General features: G+C 39.5%; 1 protein-coding gene across 3 annotated transcripts in view; it reads right to left on the bottom strand.

Annotated features, from left to right (window-relative positions):
• The window catches only part of c2cd2l (c2cd2 like), a 46,343-nt gene that overhangs the window by 10,154 nt on the left and 17,684 nt on the right, over positions 1-18,505 (bottom strand). For all 3 annotated transcript variants that reach the window (XM_041802001.1, XM_041802000.1, XM_041802002.1), the window contains exons 3-10: positions 10,950-11,045; positions 10,581-10,700; positions 7,466-7,576; positions 6,721-6,834; positions 3,447-3,546; positions 3,227-3,359; positions 463-527; positions 108-229 (exon numbers count right to left, since the gene is read on the bottom strand). In XM_041802001.1, coding sequence (XP_041657935.1) covers positions 108-229; positions 463-527; positions 3,227-3,359; positions 3,447-3,546; positions 6,721-6,834; positions 7,466-7,576; positions 10,581-10,700; positions 10,950-11,045 — 861 coding nt within the window. The remainder of the gene's footprint in view (positions 1-107; positions 230-462; positions 528-3,226; positions 3,360-3,446; positions 3,547-6,720; positions 6,835-7,465; positions 7,577-10,580; positions 10,701-10,949; positions 11,046-18,505) is intronic.

Below are 18,505 nucleotides of genomic sequence, written 5' to 3'. Positions count from 1 at the left end.
TTCAGTTAGATAATAAACTGTGATGTAACAGCACACTTCAAAGCATGAGGACAGCTTTGAAAGACTTTTTACATTATTTTACACGTGTGACACATCTCTTCACTCACCTCTGCTGTGACTGTAGCGTGTGGAGCCAGGCCGTGGCCGGGGCTGATTGACAGCGTGTGCTGACCAGTGGGGTTCTTGCAGCGGAGGTCCAATGTGATGGAGGCATGGCCAGGCAGGAACTCTATGGAGATTTTAAAAAATCAAAGTCATTTTCATGTAAAAGCACAGACAGCATTATAGCACTCTTTTTGCTGTTTACATTTTATACAGCCCAAAAATGCTAACACTGACAATTAAAGCCAGCCAGCAGCACATTTAGGGCATCAATGATTCTGCTTAAGCGCTCTAAACATTCCTGCTGATCAGCTTTTTGAACTGCAGCCAATAGTAAATTGCTAAGCAGCAGTGTCTTACGTTCCCGTTTGCCATTTCGCTCCAGAAGTCTGACTCTCAACTCTTTGGTCTCCTGGCCCAGTTCCCTGCAACACAGACAAAAAGCCCCATTAGATTTGGAGTGAAACACATAAAATACATGAGAAGGAATAATGCAGCGTCTTTCTCAAGCAGATTTTTACTTTAAAATCTCAGAACACATCAAGTTTGGCTCTATAACACAAGTATTCGCGACTTTATCTGCAAATTTCAAAGTTAAAATCAATCAATCCACCTCCATACCTTGGAAATCAATGAGTTTATTAGTGGAATGTGTAAAAGACAGGCAGTAAAATTCTTATAAAAAACAGAGAAAACATTTTTTGCAGGGGAGCTGAATAAATCACTGAATGAATAAATTGATAAATACATGTTTATTAGAGTAAAATTGTCTGTATTTCAAATAATAAAGTGGATGAAGTCTGTTTAGCGTCTCTTAAAGATGAACCCATTAGAATTAGTGTCTTACAGACAGATGAAGAGCAAAGGAGAGAGACAGCACTGTCTCCTGGTCCCTAAAAATGCCCCCTTACATCCTTACCAGAAAAATAATTTCAGCCTCACAGCCCTGCATTGGCACTGTTACCCAGAAAAATGACCTAAATATGAAAAAAATACAGAGAGCAGAATCCCTGCATACACCGCTTCTGGTTTATTAATGATAATTCAGAGAAAATATTCAATTGTAGGTATACCCTATACATTTTTTAGGGAAATCATATTCTTTTTACCTTTTATTACAATGAACAGTCACATGTTGGTACAGTGCCTGTAAAAATTATTCACCCCTTACCCTATTATTTATTTTATAAATCAGTCATGGTCAATATTATTTGGCTTTCTTGACAAAAAAATGACAAACTCCTCAAAATGACAACGGATTTCTACAAAATAATGTCGATTATTTAAAATAAGTGACTGCTTAAATATTCAACCCATTTAAAGTGACTGACTTAATTCAGCAGAGGTCCAGTCAACTGGTGCTAGTAGTCTCACAATCAGTGAAATGTGGATCACCTGAGTGCAGTGAATGTGATTATAGTACAAAGACATCTGTGTCTGGAAGGTCCAGTCACTGGTTAATCAGTATTCTTGGCTACCATTACACCGTGAAGACAAAAGAACACTCTAAGCAACTCAGATAAAAGGTTATTGAAAAGTGTAAGTAAGGGGATGAATACAAAAAAAAAAAATCCAAGCCACTAAACATCCCCCGGAGTTCAGTTAAATCCATCATTAAGAAATGGAAGGAATATGGCACCTGTGTAAATCTGCCTAGATCAGGCCGTCCTCACAAACTGAGAGACCATGCAAGAAGGAGACTAGAGAGGGAGGCCACCAAGACACCTATGACAACTGAAGGAGCTCCAAGCTTCAGCAGCTGAGAAGGGAGAGACTCTGCATACAACAACTGTTGACCAGGGAGAGTGGCAAAGATAAAGCCCCTCTTTGTATGACTAATGACTGATTTATAAAATCAGTAAAAGAGTAAAACATCCAAGGGAGTGAATACTTTAATAGGCACTGTATGTGTAAACTGTTTAGTGAAGCTTTCTCATGTGCAGCTTGGAGCATTTTTTGCAGAGGTATCAAAACATGTACTGAGATTGTTTAGTTTTGGCTAGTATGGCATTGAAATGCAAAATTCTGGCACTGTGACAACTCAGGTGTGTTCAAAGGGAATGCAAAACATTATGGGGTGTTGATATCACAGCTCTAAACAGCACTTTAAATTGGGCTTTTCACAAGAAAAATAGCCATCAAAGTAATCAATCTATATGCTCCTGGTCGTTTGCTTTTGTGGGTCAAACAGAGGAAGCGATATTAACAACAGTTGGTTTCATAACCAGCCAAAAATGTTTTATGGAAGCTTTTAGAGTCAAAAACTTTTTCTGAAAAGTTAACGTGCACTTATCTCAAGATGCTGCTGCAAATTGTTTAAGGAGTACTAAATCCAACCGAGAACTGAAATTTCTGTGAATTACGATGGTAATACCGCACCAAAAATAAGAATAAAAAATACAGTTTCCTCTGGCTCAATGGTCCTTCTCTTCCATGGCTTAGGTTTAAACAAATAGAGCTATGTTGTCTTACTATAAACAATATTTCTCCCAACTTCCCCATAAATTTTCTTATCTTTGCAGATATGACAACTGTTTATAATAAAAATGAAACAGTATTTTTCATACCACCAATAATGCAAAGAAATAAACAGACCATAATAATTTAAAAAAACAGAATACTGCTGCTTTAATTAAGAATAACTCTGATATTTATTTGTCTTGGTATGCTTCCATACAGTCTTTTATTATGCTGCTGTTGGGTTTTGTTATGTCACACTTGGTACAAAAATACAAGCAGATAGCTGTGTTCAATGGCTTTTGACCATCCAGCTTCCTCTTGATCACATAGGTAAAAACAAGATGTACCTGTGCTGAAATTCAACAAACACTAGAGTGAAATAGCTTCCATGCATGTAGAGAAAATGTGGAGTGGTCTCTTGATATTTTCCAGAGCAGTAAGAGCTTTAGATGTGAAAAGATCCCAGTAGATACCACATTCTCCTGGAGAGAGGACCACTCTACCATACAATGATGTGTATCATACACACCACTAGCAATAAATTATAACAAAGAGTGATAACATATTATCAGAGATGATTTTTCCTCACAAATTGAGAACCTAATAGACACCATTCATTTCAGAGCATTCAACCAGGCAGGAACAGCACATCCATGTTTCTTACACTGAGATCTCTTCACTCCACTCCAGCGGGGCGCTGGGGTTGCTGGGTACAGACAGGAAGCGCGTTGACCTCTCTGTGGAGGGTTGGTCCAGGTTCAGGACACAGCACAGCTCCCCTGATCTCGACCAATGACCTGCATGCACACAGAGACACAGTGAGACCTCGGCAATCAGCAGGAAGCCGGGCGGAAATGATCCTACGCTGAGGGAAAATGCCTGACCTTTACTTAAGGTCGCCCTGAGCTGCCGGAGCAGGAGTCGTCTCACCAGGACGCTCTGGGGTGCAGAGTTTAATCCCAGAGACAGATGGTCCATGGGGGCCTGGAAGCGTGACGAGAGAGAACAGTAAAACCAGTTTATGCACAGAATGTACTCTAGTAGTACATACAAGGTTAAACTGCAATCAGGAATGATGAAAGCATTTTAAGTGTTAATAATATAACAACCATAATGTGAACTAAACTAGAATAAATCAAATACTCTGTTGAGTATAACGTTATTAATTACAAGGTTTGGAAGTTCTTGTGAGTCAGACAAATGGCTGAAAGGTTATGCAGGATGGTGTCAATGTTTAGCTAAGGAGGTTATGACTGCTCTACTGCAATGCAGCCATTGGTGAAAAAGAGAAATGATATCCACAGTCAACTTTAAGTGATATAATTAGAAAGTGGAAGTGCATAGGAACAACAGCAACTCAGACACCAAGCAGAAAACTACATAAAATCACAGAGTGTGGTCAACTGCTGAAGGCCCATGGTGTGTGAAAGTCACAGACACTGCTGATTCTGTAGCTGAAGAGTTCTGAACTTCCACTGGCATTAATGTGAGTACAAAAACTGCAGCAGGAGCATCATGGAATTGGTTTCCATGGTCGAGCAGCTGTATGCAAGCCTCACATCAAGGCGTCAGATTGAGTGGTGTAGAGCACACCGACACTGGACTGTGGAGCAGTGGAAATGTGCTCTGTGGAGTGGCAAATCATGCCTCCCTGTTAGGCAGTCAGATGGGCAAGTCTGGGCTTGGTGAATGCTGCAAAAACGTTACCTGCCTGACTACTTTATGCCCACTGTTAAGTTTGGTGGAGGAGGGATAATAGTATGTGGCTGTTTTTCAGGGTTTGGGCTAGGCCCCTTAACTCCAGTGAGGGGCAATCCCAATGCTTTGGGACAGTGAGACATTTTGAACAATGCTATGCTTCCAATATCGTGGCACAGTTTGCAGAAGGCCCTTTTCTATTCCAACATGACTGTGCCTCAGTGCACAAAGCAAGGACTATAAAGACATGGTTTGATGAATGTGATGTGGAAAACCTTGATGTGCCCTGACCTCATCCACATCGAGCACCTTGGGATGAACTAGAATGTAGATTGCAAGCCAGCCGTCTCATCCAACATCAGTGCCTGACCTCATAAATGCTCTACTGAATGAATGGGCACAAAATCTCACAAAAATGCTCCAAAATCTTGTGAAAAGCCCTCCAAGAAGAGTGGAGGTTATAGCTGCAAAAGGTGGGCCAACTCTATATTAAAGACCATGTATTTGAATTCAATGTCATTAAAGTCCCTGTTGGTGTCATGGGCAGGCAGCCAAATACCTTTTTTCTATATAGTTAAAGCATTGTGATCAGGTGGAAAATAAAGCTTACACCCTTTACCTAGAGCCAAAGTAAAATAAAAATGATACTGAGTGGTGAAATCATTAATAAAACAAAGCAATTTAATGATAATAGGTTGTTAGACGGCTAAATTATCCCCCCTCATGAGAAACAAAAGCTGGAGTCCCAAGAAAGCCATCAAACATTTCTTAGGATGTAATCTATCATAGAGAACACACTTCAGACACCAAACAGTAAAATCCTCTGTTTCTCCCCATCCTCTGAGTTATCCCATATTTCAAAACCATCACCATGGCAACCGTATTTTGAGGAGGACTTTACACCTACAGTGAGGTAGGTGTAAGATTAGAGTTAAAACTTGTGCCTGTGTAAAAACTATCTCAGCTAGTGCAACACCTTAAATGTTAGTAGGGCAAAAGTTCCAACACAAAGCATAGCATGAAAAACTTAGGGTGTCAAATATTTCAAACACTTGGGTGCATGTGGAAATGAACAAACAGCTACCCCAGTTCTTTTTGGTCTCAGAAGCCCTATTCACACTGGCACAAAACATGAATGCATGCTGCATGTGTGAAAGGAAACGGTCAAGTTTTCACCTCGACTTCTTTCTGATAAGACTTCTGTATTTATCCCCTCCCTTGCATGACATGCAGGAATTAATCTGGTTAGGTTACTGTTAGTGAGAAAATATTGTGTTCTTATAATGGAGTGATGTAACAAAGTTAAGTTTGACTTAGTTGGCAGTTACCCTGAAAAATTCTAGAAAATTTTAGGAGTGCACGTGCAAAAGACTTCATAGGAGGGCTCATAGACTATTAAAGAGCACACTTTGTGAAGGAGCATCAGCTAAATGTTTTAGTTGTCCCAACTGCTTATACGCTATTTCCCATTCTCTAAACCAAATGGTCTGTCACTAAAATTCATTTGTTGAATCAATCACCCCTTTGGCAAAACCTTACACACTCTTTTTAGAACAATTTAATAAATTCCTTTGCTCTTTTCTGCAAAACAATAAACACATTCTCACTCTCAAAAACATTTTGCATTGAAATGTAGAATGGTAACCACTGGATTACAGGCATTTAAGCACAGTTGTCACCATTCAAACATTTACACGTCATGGATAAAAGGTGGCCGACTAAAAATTCTAGTCAGAGTTTTAGTCAACAAAAATTAACTGATTAAAATCATGCACATACACACCTTCAAAGAATATTGTCTTTATAAATCCCCAAAATGTGAGCATGTAGATCAGCCAGACCCGCAATAATAAGCAGATATTTTAAAAATTGCTGGCACCATGGCCTGCAGTTGCTCCATGGTTAGTTGGTGTTTGGATAGCTACCATAAATCAAACAAATGAGGTTGCAGTTGTATGTAGGATGAATGAAGGTGAGACTTTGATAATAACATGTGTAGCAGTTTTTCAAGATGCATTTATATATTTTTATATTAAAAAGTAGAATATGGCTCACTGGCATGCATAAAAAATGAATCTGTGCTTAAGATGAGATGTACTACCTAATATAGTTTGATTTTCAGTGACATTAAATGTTTCAGAGGCTTCGAATCACCACCTCCACCATGTGTCCCTGCTGAATGTATGGAGTTTGCTGACTGGAGTGCACAATTTTCTGTTGGGTCTGTTTTTATCGATCAAATATTTTGTGTGGGAAGTGTCGTACCTCAGTTTCAGAGCTTGTTTGGTGCATACTCGTCATTTATAAGTGAGACCCCGGGACTCTACACCTGACTCATATCTGAAACTCATACCCTGTAACCATGCTGCATTCAGTCTTAGTAAGTGAATAATTTCAGTAAAAAGGTCTTTTTGAGTTTGTCTTATCCTGCAAAGGTGGTCAAGTTCAGATATTTCTTACCAAAGGAGTGGACACGCATGTTTTAAGGTTGAGGACCATCGCTGGCTGAGTGCTGAACAGCGTGTCCTCAATCAGCCCCTTAATGGTGTCCAGGTCTGCATCACCATCAGTGCCCTGGAAAAAGAAGCAAACTTTTTACTCACTGATGATGTGTTGGAGCAGGACAGGCAAGAAAAATGAGTTTTTTGATACAAAGAGGCGCCTTTAATATTCTTTTATGCCTCATGTCGACGTCATTTTAATAACATCAAAGCAGAACAAATACAAAATAATTGTCGTGGCTGCTTTAATCTCTTAGTTTGTTGAGGAAGCCTTGCACCTCTAGGGGACCAAACACTGAATATTTTATACCTACAATTAGCAAGGGCTGAAAAAAGTTTCTATATTTTTGTTATCACACTCAGTACTTATCCTCAAGAGTTTTCCTCAGAAGTGAAACATCCTTCTTTTCCTTTAATTGACTTTGTTTCAGTCTCAGACAGAAGGAGTTAAGCTGCACGCACATTTATGCAATCATATTCAGAACGGCATTTCCTTCATGACTCACGGGGAGTAAAATGAGCTGGAGACTGACTCACATGCAAATAGAGACTGAGATTTATAAAGTCAGTCCCAGAAAGAATTTGAATAATGTGTGTTTTCTTTTTTGAATGTACGCAACATTCACTTCATAAACTCCAGACGGTTTCAGAGCTGCGTGACGCAGAAGGATCATATTAGTGGTTTCAGGATCCTATGTTCTCACCTGTCTCTGCAGCTTGCAAGGAGACACGCTCAAAGAAAATGATGGCTGCTTAGAGAGAGTCCAGGACATCAGAAGACCCTCATCAGCCATCTCCTCCAGAAACACAACCACCTGATGGAGGCAGATGTAGGGAATAAAAACATGTCAGAAAGCAAGGAAGGTGGAGGTATACAGAGATGAATATACAAATTATTATAAAAGTAATATAGCAGGATAGGATATCCTGCATTTTTTATTCATGTTCATATAATTTCATTTTATCAGGTCAGCACTGACATTGTTAATGCATAGTATGGACCCTTTGTGATAAAGTGCAGTCACTTCCTATTCAAAAACCCAAAACAGATTAATCCCTGATAATACATTGTCTGATCCTTTGTTTGAAAAGCTGATGGCTTTTGTCAGTCTCATAAAACCTCTGCACTGACTTTGCTGGCTGCTGAGCCATGGGGAAAGCAAAAAAGCTATCAAATCATCAACAAGAAAAGGTAGTTTAATTATTTTTAACAACAAAATATGAAAAAGGATATTAAAAGATAGAAAAAGATTTAACAATGCCCATGGGAAATTTGTTGTTCTTTTGATATCAAACTATGGCCAAGAAGACCGACAAAGGCTTCAGCCTGAACTGCTAGTAAAGTTGTTCAGGATGCAAAAAAAGCCTCAATATACCTAAGATGAACTACAGACTTCACTGAAAGAAAGTAGTCCGACTATTCAAAGATCCACAATAAGAAGAAAGTGGACATAAATGGGCTGCACGATCAGGTTTCCTGAAAAAAAAAGCCATTACTATACCAGTGCCACAAAGCAACATGTCTATAATATGCATGTGAGACCAAAATTGAACTTAATAGTCACATGCATATGTAAATACTATGTTTGGAGAGGAGTGAGCCCGTCCTTTGGAGCATGGATCTATGATTTTTTGGCTACAACAGCACCGGAAATTTAGTTAAAATTGATGGAAAGATGAATGCGGCGTCTCAGAAAATATTCATGGTCAATTTGCTCTGCTGAGCATGGGACGCACTTGGATTTCCAGCATGACAATAATCTGAAGTACAAGGCCAAATCAACCTTGCAATGGCTCCAGCAGAAAAAGGAGAAGGTTCTAGAGTGGCCATCGCAGTCTCTTCAACTCAATATCACTGGGCCACTTTGGGAGGGGGGTGAAATGTGCAGTTCAAGCAATGCTACCTAAGAAATCACAAGAGCTGGAGGCTTTTAGTCAAGAATAATTGGAAGCTCTGACACCTGAGGAAATAAATACAAAGTGTTCTGGAGAGGCAGTACTTTTAGAAAAATTTCTCAGAAGGTGATTGGATGAACGTTCTGTCTGTCAGTCATGATGGGCCTCTAAAGGTGACAAGCCAAATTGAAGTTGTAGACATGCACAGCTACAGTGCTAACCTGCACTCTACAGGCTAGTGCTATCATAGTGTTTAAACGATGGAACTTGTTAGTGGCTTAAATCAATGCCAAAGCCTATCAGAAAATGTGCAAAAATATCTTCTCTGCTAAGAGAAGTTTTCATTGTGACTCTTTTAATAAAGCAATGGTTGAGGTCTGATTAAACCACCACTTTTCTACAGCTACATCCAAGCTAATCGCTCTACCATCACCCACTGTATACACTGGCTTTCAGTACAACATAACCCCACCTGTAACAACATCAAATTCATGCCAAAGCAGGTCAGGAGAAGAGCAAAAACATCTTTTGTAAAGCTTTCTGCACAAACACTGTCAGTTGGAGCGTTGCAAGATGGATTTGTCTGATGACATTCTGGCAAATCTGCTTTAAAGGTTAAAATATAAGGTGAAATGTCTCAAAATAAAACCTTGGTAAATAAAATAGGGACTCTTCAAAAACACCTAGTCTCCCAGACATTGATAATGACTCGCTTGATGTCAAGAACATGAGAGCTGCAGTAGGCACTATGACCAGGCAGGACACTGTGCACCATAGTCCCACAAACCAAGCAGCTGGTCATGACAGTTGTATCTGGTGTGATAATGGCCATAAATGCCCTGGCAAAAGCGATCAAAGAAGGGGCAGAAGCAGTGGTGAGATCTCCACATCCAAGCGGGCCTACAACTGGGGGGGACATGCTTGTGAGATTGAGAGGGTGCAGCCTGTGCCTTCTTCTATTGTGCCTATGTCTCTTCCTTACTATAATACTGAAAACAGCTGTGCATAACACTGAGTACCTGGAATAACACCCTCAGCTAAACAATCAAACTTTGAATATTTGAATGTGGCATGCTTATGCTTGGTCAAATCAGAAAGGATAAAAAGCTATTTTTGTGTTATTATTTTAAATTAGAGATAAAAACAGGATAATTTGGCGGGGCATTTGGGGCATTTGTTAGGGCATTGCCCCATCCTGGCCACGCCTAGAGCCGGGCCTGCTGCCAAGGTATGTAGACTAATAACCACACCTGTAAGTTAACCTGTAAAACAGTTATCTAAATGGCTAATTGATTTAAATAATTTGGCACAAATAAAGAGTTGCAGTTCAAATTTTGAATTATGAAACAAGTTAAGGAAAAGGTAATAGAAAGCAACTGTGCCTTTTTTTTAATCAGGAAAGAAATGTGAGTTTGGGGTTTTTCTGGGCTTCACTCAGACAAGCAGAGAACAGAGTCAAAAGACCCTATTTTGACAACATAAAGTGTGCTGTCAAAGCGTGTGATGCAAAAATGAATTGTGGCATGTCAGTCTAGATTTTGTTATCTAGACAGCTTACAACCCAAGTGCAAACTCCTGTACAGAACACAAAAAGGACAGATTGCATGCTTGATTATAAATTATAAAACAAATCAGAAGTGTTTTGGGTGTAACAACACTGAAACCAAACTGAGTATTAGAGCTCATTCCCTTTAAATACACTCTTTCTAATTTTGGTTCTGAGTTTATAGTGCAGATAAATATCTGCATTCCTGACCTTAAACAGAGGCTAACGATAATTTTTACCACTAAAAAAATGAAGGATGCAATTTTTTAGAGAGTTTAATAATGATCCAAATCATGCTCAAACGTTCTCATTTGTTTTCAAAGATTTTTTCTCAACAATGCAAATAGTAAAAATCCAGGTGGTGTGCTCTCTCATACCTTGGCCACTGTAGGTGCAATAGTGATCTGATAGGTGTCCATGGAAACAGCAGCGTGTGACTGCTGGGTGACGGTTACAGGAAATGTCACCGTGTCCACCCAACATTTACAGTGTAACACCTGTAACACAAAAAGAAGCACCATTGAAATGTTTGGAGGCATTTTACCCACAAAAATCCCCCGTTTCCCCTGTTAATTAAAATGTGTCTTTGTCTGTAGTTCACACGAATCACACGGAAATTAAGGCCAGGAGATTTTGTCATGTCTTGTCCTAATTAAAATTAACTGGGTGAATGGCTAAAGATGTCTGCTTCAGATGTTAATCCCTGTATGCGTTAATGAACACGAGCCATCACAAAGATTACTCACCATTCTGTGTGCTGATTGGTCCGTGCAGGTCACACTATCTATGGCAGAGGCAGCAGTTAGCTGGAGACTGCTGTCAAAAGTGATCTGGATGGAGCTCTGGAAGAGAGGAGGAGGAGGAGAAAAAATGTCCTAAATATTACATAAGAGGAAGAGCAGAGACACTCGGGGAAGACATGAAATATTTTGTAATGCAGATATTCAGGCTTTTATGCAGCTGTTTAGCTGTTAGATACTGTCCTTGGGTACCTTTAGTAAATGGCGCTGCTGCTGTACAAAAAAAATGAATCTAAATTAATTGGGACATGCTATCAATTTTAAATAGAAATGCCTTTTTCCCTTTTCCGATCCCAACACCTAGAGTTGATTATTGTCCAACACTGTTAATAAACCCTAGGTGTCCTCGGCCACATTTTTGATTAAATCATGCTTAAAAAATTTTGATAGCCAGGCTGAGAAGAAGGTGCAAAATCCTCTCACTATTCAGTGTCTATGTAAGGCAATAATGGAAGAATTTTCCCTTTGAAGCTCTGTTTAAACTCATTTTCTGTTTGAGATAAAAAGAAATTAAATGTTTATATCATGTAGTTTTTTAAATTAGATATGTATTAATGAGACTTCTTATGGATTTTTAAAAAATTAAGCTGAAGTCAAATTATTCCTCTGATAGCCGGGTCAGAAGGCATCATGTTATTGAGTTGTCTATCAGTAGGTACATTCCTCTGTTTGTATGGTCCATTCTTTAAACTTTGCACAAGTGTCCACTTTATGGAGGTCAAAGGTCATGACATTAGGCCTAATTCTTACCTGTTGCTTGAGGGATGTTGCTTTTACTTGTCACCAGGGAAGTTTTCAGTCATATTTGGCACTAACTTTCCCTTTGACTTACAGATAAACTGATAACATTTTGGAGGTCGAAGTTCATTATTTCAAGCAGTGATGTGACCCTCATACACTTCACTAGCTGTGTGATCCAAAGTTTATTAATAAAATGCACCTATAACATCAAAAATAATACTTCTTTCACTAGATATGCACAATATAATTGGCATAATATGAGTATCAGCAGATATTAGCTCATAATGTTGATAACTGGCATCGGCACTATGGACAAAAGTATTTGGACATACCTGTTAATTACTGAATTCAGGTGTTTTAATCATACCCATTGCCACAGATGGACGCCACCTTTGCAATTTGAGGAATTTCCTCCTTGGAGTCAACTATAAGTGATATTATTTAAAAGTGGAAGCATTTTGGAACAACAGCAACTCAGCCACCAAGTGGAAGACTACACAAAATCACAGAGCTGGATCAAGGCTCTAATGATTCCATAGCTGAAGAGTTCTCAACTTCCACTGGCATTAATGAAAGCACAAAACTGTGTCAGGAGCTTCATAGAATGGGTTTCCATGGCCGAGCAACTGCATGCAATCCTCACATCACCAAGTCCAATGCAAAGCGTCAGATGGAGTTTTTTTAAGCACACCAATACTGGACTGTGAGGCATTGGAAATATGTGCTGAGCTGTTTTTCAGGGTTTGGGCAAGGCCACTTATCTCCAGTGAAGGGCAATCTTAATGCTTCAGCAAACCAAGACATTTAGGATAATGCAACTTTGTGGCAACAGTTTGGGGAAAGCCCTTCTCTATTACAACATGACTGTACCCCAGTGCACAAATCAAGGACTATTAAGACATGGTTTGATGAGTTTGGTATGGAAGAACTTGACTGGCCTTAGATTGCAAGCCAGGCCCTCTCAGCGCCTAACCCCATAAATGCTCTACAGAATGAAAAGGCACAAATTCCAACAGAAACACTCCAGACCAGGTCAAAGTATAAGCTTACACTTTTCTGTCTTTCTGTTTTCTCCTTTATTCTCTTCATGTACAGTATAATGTTGGCATCAGGAGTAGGTGGCAACTATGAGTTGTGCTAGGATATGTAGTATGAGCCTTGTCACTTCTTGGAGCTTGCATGCACAGAGCCTGGGTCTGTTGAAGGTGGTGATGCTATTTGGGCTGTGATGGCCATGTGGTAGGGTAGATAAGATAAAGACTGTCTCTATTTTGGCATAATGGGCAGTTTGAGGGGGTCGGCTCTGGGATGGTGGAGTCCTCTAGTGGTGTCATGGGACCAAGTGAACAAAACACTGGTTGGGGGGGTTGTTTTTCATTTAACAACCCTGGTGAAGTGCTGGCTTTTGGCTGCCCATGGGTCTGTCTTGTTTTTTTTTAATATTTTACAAAATTTTGTATTTTTACAAGCATCAAGATTAATCTGGAATATTTATTTGGTACAATAAAACATTTTTTTTACTTTTTTGTAATTGCTATTAAAGGTGCAGTGTGTGAAACTGGGGAATATTAGCAACATTAAACAGTCAGACTCTAGGTTAAGATGCTCACTTCTGAGGGTAACAGAGGCAACCAGTGGAATTAAAATAATAGGTTTCTGTTATTTAGTCCCGTCTGTGGTATTGTAGGAACATGTAAGATGCAAAAATCCAAGATGATGGATGTCATGGCGCCTCCTTATGTATGAATAAAAGGCTTATCCCAAGGTAATAAAAGAATAAAACAATTTATATATGTAGGATATTCATTTATATATTTTTTTACTTTTATGAATTTTATGCTACTAGGCTTAATATTCCACACTGCACCTTTAACACTTTTAATGCTAGTATCCTACTGTCAGTGTTTGTGCTTTTTCTTTTCTTTATTGGGATCCCCATTAGCACTGCTAAGTGCATTGGCTATTCTTCCTTACTCATTACTGTTTTTTTGCATCCTTTCTTCCTTTGTTGTAAATGGTTAATTTCTTCCAATTGGGGATCAATAAAGATGATTTTTATCTAAAAATATTCAAAATTGCCATTGGAAGAGGATCTTCAAAATCTTTGCAAAATGAGTGTATAGCATTATTTCAGGCAGGCCACCGAGTCATGTGCTGCCACATAATTGAGATCAGCTGATCTCGCCCATGCCGTCATCAGCTCCAAGCACGCTATTGGCTAATCACATCCATGCTGCAATATCTAAACTGCTCTGGCCTGGCTATGCCTCTGCAAGCTGCTTTTTGCAACCCTCCTCCACCCCAGCTCCTCCTTTATTCTGCGTCTGATAATGTCATTCTGTTGTCATTGATGCCTGCTCTGCTCTGGGCTTTTGTTTCTTCTCTCCCTTCCTCAGGCTGAAGGCACAGGAAAGGCAGGAACATGTGGTGTTCCAGCTTGATGCTTTTCACATAGGCTTGTGAAAGGGCAGGGGGATCTTTAAACAGCCCAACCACCAAATACAAATAATGGAAATAAGTGAAAATTAATGGCTGCTATGAAAGAAAAATATTTACATCAGCAAATCATGAGTATTTCTTGACAAAATGGTCCTGACTGAATTATAATAATACTTTTATGACTAAGTGGAGATCATAAGTGTGATATTGCTGCAAAGGTTAATCATTGCAATGTGACACTGTGGCACTGAATAATGAATAGCCTCTTATGAGGTGTGTGTAAGGCAGGAAAAAGCAGTGTCTACAAACATACTTGTGTATTCAATGAATGGTAAAGCAGCATTGGTTTTCCTCTAGGCATCTCAGTAGATTTGTGCACTTGGATGAAAAGCGCCTGAAGGTGCTGGCAAAAAAATCACAACATATGTTTGACTAGAGGCTGCTGGGGAATATGAGCTTCTGCTACAATGCAAAAGTTGTGGATTCTCTGTCTGGGTCTGGCTAATAAAAAGAACACCCAGCCTCACCCATCAGTATCCATTATCAGGACTACATTGGTCAATGCTTAGTCATGCTCACAAAGAAGCAGCTTTGTCTGTAGGAGTGTTAGACTTGGAAGAGACCCCTAAGAAGAGGAATTATTGTCTCAATTGTAAGTAAAGACTCAGCAGAAACGTGGCAACACCAGTAGCCTACTATCAGAGCTTGAGCGTGCCAGGAGATCTGCTGCAGACGATGGCTTTAACTGTCGCAGGAGAAACAAACGAGAGAAACAAATCCCCTTTTGTCCGGGCATATGTTCTTCTAGGTCCAAGTCCAAGCGCTATCACACACAAGAGTGGAGGCGGGGCAGAGGTGGGAGGATGATATAACAAAGTTAGTGCCGTGAGTCTGTGTATGTGTGTTCCAGCCAGGAGGGCAGAAAGCCAAGTGCAATGCTGCAAGCTGACGTAGTTTCCCTGGACCGACACTGCAGCCACATGACCGCAGAGTACAACCGGCTGTGTTTACCTCGGTTGGCTGGAGCCTCTAAAACTGCTCAGTCACCCAACCGTTCATTACATGCAGAGTGCAGAACAAATATGATGTGATGTATTTCAGATAGCGAGGGCTTTAAGAGAAGCCCAATAATCACGTGGTCCTGACTGTGCTGATCATGGTGTGTAGATGCTGCTTTAGTGATGGTGGTGCCGCTGCAGACAAACACCACACGCATATTTGCAGTGAGGCTAATTAGAGATGGCACAAGGATGACCGCATATTCTCCTAAATGTCAGGGACACAAACATTCTGCAAAAATGAGCATGATAACTGCAAGAAAGAATCCTTTTAAACAGTAATTGTGCTGTATTTAACACTTTTAGAATCAGACAGTGTTGATAAAGACTAAAGATATTAAAGCAGAGAGTGTGGATGTTAGATAAAAATCAATAGGCCTGTTTGTTGCCCCTTAACCATAAAGCTACCAGATGTCCTCTCTGAATTTTTAAACATAAAAAACATCACTTTCAGGCCTTCTTTTATGTGCCACTTTGAATAAACAGCGCAGATTAGTCGCTTTTATCACATCAAACACAGTAAAACATGCCATAAAGAAAAAGGAAATCTAAGATTGTTGCAGATTACTTCAGGACACGGCAGCAGCAGAAACTCGCCAATGTATGTCAATCAAATCTCAGCATGCCTAAGGGACAGTTATGTCATCACATTTTTTGTCTATATTGTTCATGATGGTTGGTGCTGATAAAATCGCTGAGTTAAACTATGCTGCAAATATTGCATAGTGTTGGGCTGACACAAAGACTTTATAACACAGATGTTAGGGCTGGGTGATATGACCTAAAAATAACATCTCGGACTTTTTCAAACTAAATCATGTTTCAATTTGCATATTTTTCCCTATTTAAAAAAAATCAAAATAAATAACTATAAACAAGTTTTGCTATTATTTTATCAATAACATTTAACAAAAGTGAACAGAATTTCTCTTCAGAGGTTAAAGTAAAAGCTGTAAACTTTATCTTTCAAAGTGCACTGTATGATTTTAGAGTTTATCTACATAAACACTCAATGTCTGAAAGTTATAATCTGCACAAGACCATCTTAGGAGTATTGATTATTTTGTATTGAATTGCTGTTCCTTTACTGAATCAGTGTCTGATAAAAATTTTACAGCAGTTGGCCCAAAATGACATTTAATTTTAATTTCCCTGAAAAAGCTTCAGATTAAGTGATATGACTGATCACTAAAAGTTAACAGGATGTTTTTCTTTTAGTCTGAGAATAGGGATGCACATTTTTTCATTTTAGCCAATACTGATATTGATCCTGATTTGTAGTTCAGACCTAGAATTTCAATCCTTAAAATGCACATTAAAGTTAAAGGATGAACAAAAAAAATCTTCAGTACTTAAAACACTTGTTAAATCTATGAAAAGAGGATGAACAAAGTAAAAACAGAATTTAGCTGAAGTAGGGCTGTTGTAGGGGTCATTCAAAATTGTTGTTATTGGGGCTGATACTGATACCAGTTATTAGTAGACTATGAGACTGATATTTGGAACCACTAGCATTTATTATGACAGACCAGATAGACTGTACAGCATGGATTTATTGCACAGTCATCTGGGAAAGCTCCATAGAAAGCGCCTGGGAAGGGCAGGACTTTTCAAAAAAATTCTCAATAGGTGATTTGAGGAATGTTTCATCTGTCACATTCATGACAGGCCACTCACAGCAACATCACAAAGTAAGGTTCTATGCATGCACTTCTCCTGAGCAGCTATTGTCGCCGTAGCTGTGAACGGTGGGGCTCTTCGGTGAATAAACTGATGCCAAGGCTAGTCTGGAGCAATAACATCTTCTCTGCCAAGACAAGGTTTCAACGTGACTCTTAGTTCTTGTTTCAAAGTAAAATGTAGTCCAGTTCCGGTTAATCTGCCGCTTTCCTACTGCTACATCCGGGCTAAAAGCTACCGCAGCAGCAGCCATTGGATATACCAGCAGACCCCACCTGTAACAATCGCAAACACATGCCAAAGCAGAGTGAAAACCTCTTGTCTATCATGAAAATCTTTCAGTGTTGCTCTCCGCCCTTGATTTAATAAAGACACATCTATGATGTGGTTGCATCCAAGCTTATCACCTCACTGGAGGCAGCCATTGCAAATGGCTAGTATAACAAAACCCTGCCCATAATTACCACCTCGTTTTCTCCTGACCCATCAGTAGATATAATCTAGTTACATACTCTAGTGGAGGTCCATTATCACTGTCAGAAAGTCAGCCCTACCCCTTATAGCTGGTAATTCATAACTCTCAGCCTCAATGTAATCAACATCAATGAGTTATAAAACAATTCATCCCCAAGAAGTTCTTACCAATAATGAAACACACTGCAGACACTAAAACTGTTTGTTTACCAGGCTGTAAACTTATTTATTCCTGCAAAATTGGCATCCTATTATGGGCTATTACTGGGATTCCTTAGAGTCAGGCTTAAGTGGGCTCTCAGGGAAATTCAGTTTTATTCTCCCTACATATCTTAAAGACTAGTGAATCATTTTTGTCAGAGAAGTAAAGTCCCATGTCTGGTCTATCATGTCCCAGAAATAAAATATTATTTATCTGTATAAATCTTTATAAGGAGCCCACATTATTTCACTCTTCAGCTTTTTACTGTCTTTTCCTCCTTCAAAGTGATCCATCTCAGACATTCTGCATCTTCTGGCCTCTTGATAGCCATCTGCTGCTCTGTGGTGTTGTGTATCATCCTGGCAGAAGCTGGTGATATCATTTTGTCATAGAGAAGGCAAAGCTAGCAGCACACACCACACGTTTGTCCTTGTGAACCACCGCTGTTCACATGAGTGTATGATGAAGGTATTTCTGGAGAGAGACGGTTCCTGAGGACATCCACGGTGTCACTTCAGGTTTGTCAGCATCACCCCTTTGGGCCCTACTGTCTGAAAAGCATGTGGGTCAACCAGAAATACACTCCCCCTCTGGCTTTTGCTGACCCTCATCTTCCTTTATGCCTTCTCTGATTAACAGCATGAATCTCACATTTTTGGGAGCAAAGTTAGCATGCTACTGCTAAAACAGATGCTAGCTTACAATAAGTTAGCACTTATATACTGCTAGGACACATAACTTAATATTCTGATGCTAGTTTTTACCCATGCTTGCTTACATCTCACTTTAAAAAGCTGGTTTACTGGTAAACAGAAAAAAATTACATCATGCTAGAAAGCACAACATAATAGTTTAAATGTATGATTGTTAGCATGCTAACAGTAGTTACAAAAGTGCTGACACAATGA

The sequence above is a fragment of the Cheilinus undulatus genome, linkage group 12 (genome assembly GCF_018320785.1).
Source record: "Cheilinus undulatus linkage group 12, ASM1832078v1, whole genome shotgun sequence".
Taxonomy (NCBI): domain Eukaryota; kingdom Metazoa; phylum Chordata; class Actinopteri; order Labriformes; family Labridae; genus Cheilinus; species Cheilinus undulatus.
Note: the sequence above shows the minus strand (reverse complement) of the source record. Positions and strands in the feature narration are given on the sequence as shown.